General features: G+C 38.9%; 1 protein-coding gene across 1 annotated transcript; it reads right to left on the reverse strand.

Annotated features, from left to right (window-relative positions):
- Positions 1-1545: 1545 nt before the first annotated feature.
- Positions 1546-2853, reverse strand: LOC142750379 (uncharacterized protein F54H12.2-like). Its single transcript, XM_075859380.1, has one exon. The coding sequence runs from the start codon at positions 2851-2853 to the stop codon at positions 1546-1548; it is 1308 nt and encodes a 435-aa protein (XP_075715495.1).
- Positions 2854-3589: the final 736 nt, after the last annotated feature.

The raw sequence follows: 3589 nt of genomic DNA on the forward strand, positions 1-3589 counted from the left end.
TGACAGTTAGCGACTTTGCCATCATGATTTTTTATTTTTTATTTATTTTTTTATTTATTTTTTTAGCCTGTTATTACATGCTATTATCATATAAATAATATATACAAGCGCCTCTACAAAATCCTAAATGACAAGTTCAAAATTTGTAGCATTTAAAACACACAGTTGGGTTTATACATTGAAAACTAACCCCCATCATCTATCTTGTGAGTCTAAGCCTATATACAACATGCATAATACAGCAATAACACATTTAAACCTTTTAAAACCTTTAAGCGAAAGTCACAAAATAGTCAATATTTGTAAAAGCAATAACTTTCAGCCACATAGTATAAAAATTATAGACCTGTAATCAAGAGCCCCTACAAAATTTGTCATTGAAAATAATAATGAGTATCAATGTTTGCTGTCAGCACCGGGAGTCCGTCAATATACATTACTAGGGCACTAGATAAATAGTTATCAACAAGGAAAAGGCCTACAATGACTGTGAAATCCATACCCGCCAGTGGTCAGCGCACAAAATTCAGTAAATATCAATGCCATGTGTATGCTATGCAGACATAAAAAGTTTGTAACAGCTTATAAAAATAAAAAAATATATACAATTAAATGTAATGAAAAACTACACTTTAAAATCATTTACTATTAAAAATGCATTACTGCCCTTAAAAGCATTTGTAACAGCTAACAAAGGATGATAGAGGCATTAAAATAAGAACATGATACATAGCTTACCTGGGTCCATTGTGCTTTCTAGATGTCTGTGTAACAAATTCTAACACACCCAGTCTAACACCCTGTGGCTTTTATACAGTAGAAACAGAAGAAAAAAAAAAAAAAAAAAAAAAAAATGGTTTTTGGCCATTAATCTTATGGCCTTTAAACTGTCCAGATAGGATGTCCCCATGCCCATTCTATGCCATAGAAAAAAACACCAGTCTGGATTAATTATTAAATATAAAATGTTTATTACACATATTCAGTTTATAAGACATGGGTCATCATTTTATAACAACTGTCACATGTTTGCATTATCCTCCGTGATACAAGTCTATTAGTTATACGTCGCCGATAATTTAACACAAAACTTTCCACTAAATTGTCATTCCGTTTTAACGAATTGTTGAAATAATTTAATATATTTTTAAATGACAAACCTTTACACATTTGAATGACAAAAAATATGCAATATTGGCCGCATACAGATGAAAGAGTGCTCTGAAATTGTGTGTTTTGAAACACAACCATGGTAGAATTTTTATGTAAAAATGTCAGTATTTTTTTAGGGTATATCAAACTTTCAGGGGAAAGTCCGTATGAGTCAAAAAAAATGCCCTGTTTTTCGGCTGTGATGTAAAGCGCCAGCCAGTGTTCGCCCGGTCTTCTAGAGTCGTGGGTATTTACAATAAAGGAGGCAGGCAACGAGTCCAGTTTACGGTCTGGTAACAAGTCATAAGGTAGCACACTTCTAAATATTCCATGAGTGTGGTGGTTCTTGTTTAAAATATGCGTAATCTCCAGAGTGTTCATTCTTTTTGTATTTTAAAGAAAATCATAAACAACTTCACGTCTTTGAGTGATTTCTATGATGTTATCAAATATTCCATAGATTATCATATTAACGGTTCTTCCCAAAGCTCTTGAAAAGCGTATTTCTACTCTTAGATTTCCATTGCGTATGAGTGAAAAATGACTACCACCTTCCTGATCGGGTGACAAATCAAAAGCCAATAGTGTGTAGCCGTTCAAAAATTCTTCTCTGTCGATCAGTAGCCCGCTATCTGCATTTTGCTTCCTCGCTATATGCACCAGTGACATGTATTCTCTAACGGCGTTACCATTCTCAAAATCGGGCTGGAAGGGTTTTGTGGGTATTTGCTCACCATCCACATAGAGAGCCGCAAAGTTCATGTGATTATGTTTGAAACACAGAGGGTTTTGATCGTAGGCTCCGGAAAACGCGTCATTATCAACAAATCCAATAATAACCGTTCTCGGTAACTGGCCCAGAAATAGATTTTCCTGGCTGCATACACGACTGCCGACAGGGACGCTGAAGACCTTCATGCTTACACGGTCAATAGCGTACTTTGCATTACTGCTTAAAAGTCCTTGCGCGTGCCCTAGGCGCACTGCGTGAGATATCTGTACTCTTTTGACAAAGAGCGTGGCATTCAGAATCTGTATCTTGAAAGGTTCAGCTTCAGCCGACATTAGACAAAATTCATCCTTACACCGGGTAAATTTTATCTTCAGATCGACGCCATTTAAAATCAACTTTTCTTGGAAAAATAAATCGCTATGAAGATGACCCAGAACTTCAACAACTTTACTGCGATCGGTCATTAGCGCCCGCTTTGTGAACCCTGTGTTAGCTCCACCAATAGCGCGTACCTGGTGCTGTCCCGCAGTGTCCTTGTAAAACAAACCGGTTGTGAACTGCGTGGATAAAGCGTCCGAGCTGTAGTTAAGGATTGTTTCTATATAGGCTCTGTACGGATACAGACTGTTAGATTGAGATATAAGTCTGTCGCCTAGTGAAACATCTAATTGGCTAAACAACGTGGCTATAGGATAATTGGTCAGGCTCACACGGGTTCCATCAGCGATCGGTGTATTGTCGTTTTTAACAATTCGGAGCGTTAAGTAGAGTAGCGTGTTATTTAGGTCTAAATAGTGTTCACCGCTGCCAGCTATGTAGAATTCGAGCGGTGCGGCTTCTGCTATGGCGGCTAGCGGTTGAACCTCGACGTACAGGCTTTTTTCAATGCTGGTCTGTGTAGGCTGTATTTCAAATAGGTCCAGTTCTGATTTGGCGCATTCAACGGACGCTGTATGAATGAAAGCCATGTCTGCTCGAGTTCTTGCCGTAACGTTCAAAATATGTTATGTGCTTCACGACGTGTGTTTTTTTTCTTTTTATTCCTTTTGGGACCTCCCCTGCTGCTGTGACGTTTGTTCACTCTCCGTTGACCCACCTCTTTGCATTTCCGTTTCCTTTTAGGTTTGTTCTTAGCGATGTAAACTAATCCCGAGCCTTCCTGTGGCTCTCCGGCTATTTTGTTCATCATAGCTGCTGAAACACGACCCACGACATCTTGAGCTATACCCCTCGCAGCAGTTTTCACGTGAGGTTTTACTAATTCTAAACCTCTTCTAAACAATGGCACAGCTTTCCTGAATAAACTTCGAAAGACGCCACCTAAACCGCGACCAGACATGTACGCGTTACCGTGAAATCCTGGTAAGCCATGCCCGGCCTGGGCCCTGTAGTAGCTGGCGTAAATATGTGGCTCCCCATAGTTTTTCATGATTACCATGTCGCCTTTCTAATTAGTACGGGCCTCTTAGCGGGCGAAAGTGTAGTTTAACGATCGACTTCCCGTACTTAAATGGCACATTTCTGTTTTGATCGCTCTTTATTTGAATAGTAATATGGTCAAAGTGGTTTTTACTGACGTTGACGTAATCAGGTTTGACGTAATGCTGCGTGATCATTTCATTGTTACTACCTGTAATTTCAACCGTTCGTAATAGGGGTACAAAACTATCCCCGACTCTTTGATGGTCGATTATATCGGTATAG

The sequence above is a fragment of the Rhinoderma darwinii genome, chromosome 3 (genome assembly GCF_050947455.1).
Source record: "Rhinoderma darwinii isolate aRhiDar2 chromosome 3, aRhiDar2.hap1, whole genome shotgun sequence".
NCBI classification, from domain to species: Eukaryota; Metazoa; Chordata; class Amphibia; order Anura; family Rhinodermatidae; genus Rhinoderma; species Rhinoderma darwinii.

Coding starts and splice junctions, on each gene's coding strand:
- LOC142750379 (XM_075859380.1), bottom strand. CDS start 2,853: ATGGCTTTCATTCATACAGCGTCCGTTGAATGCGCCAAATCAGAACTG.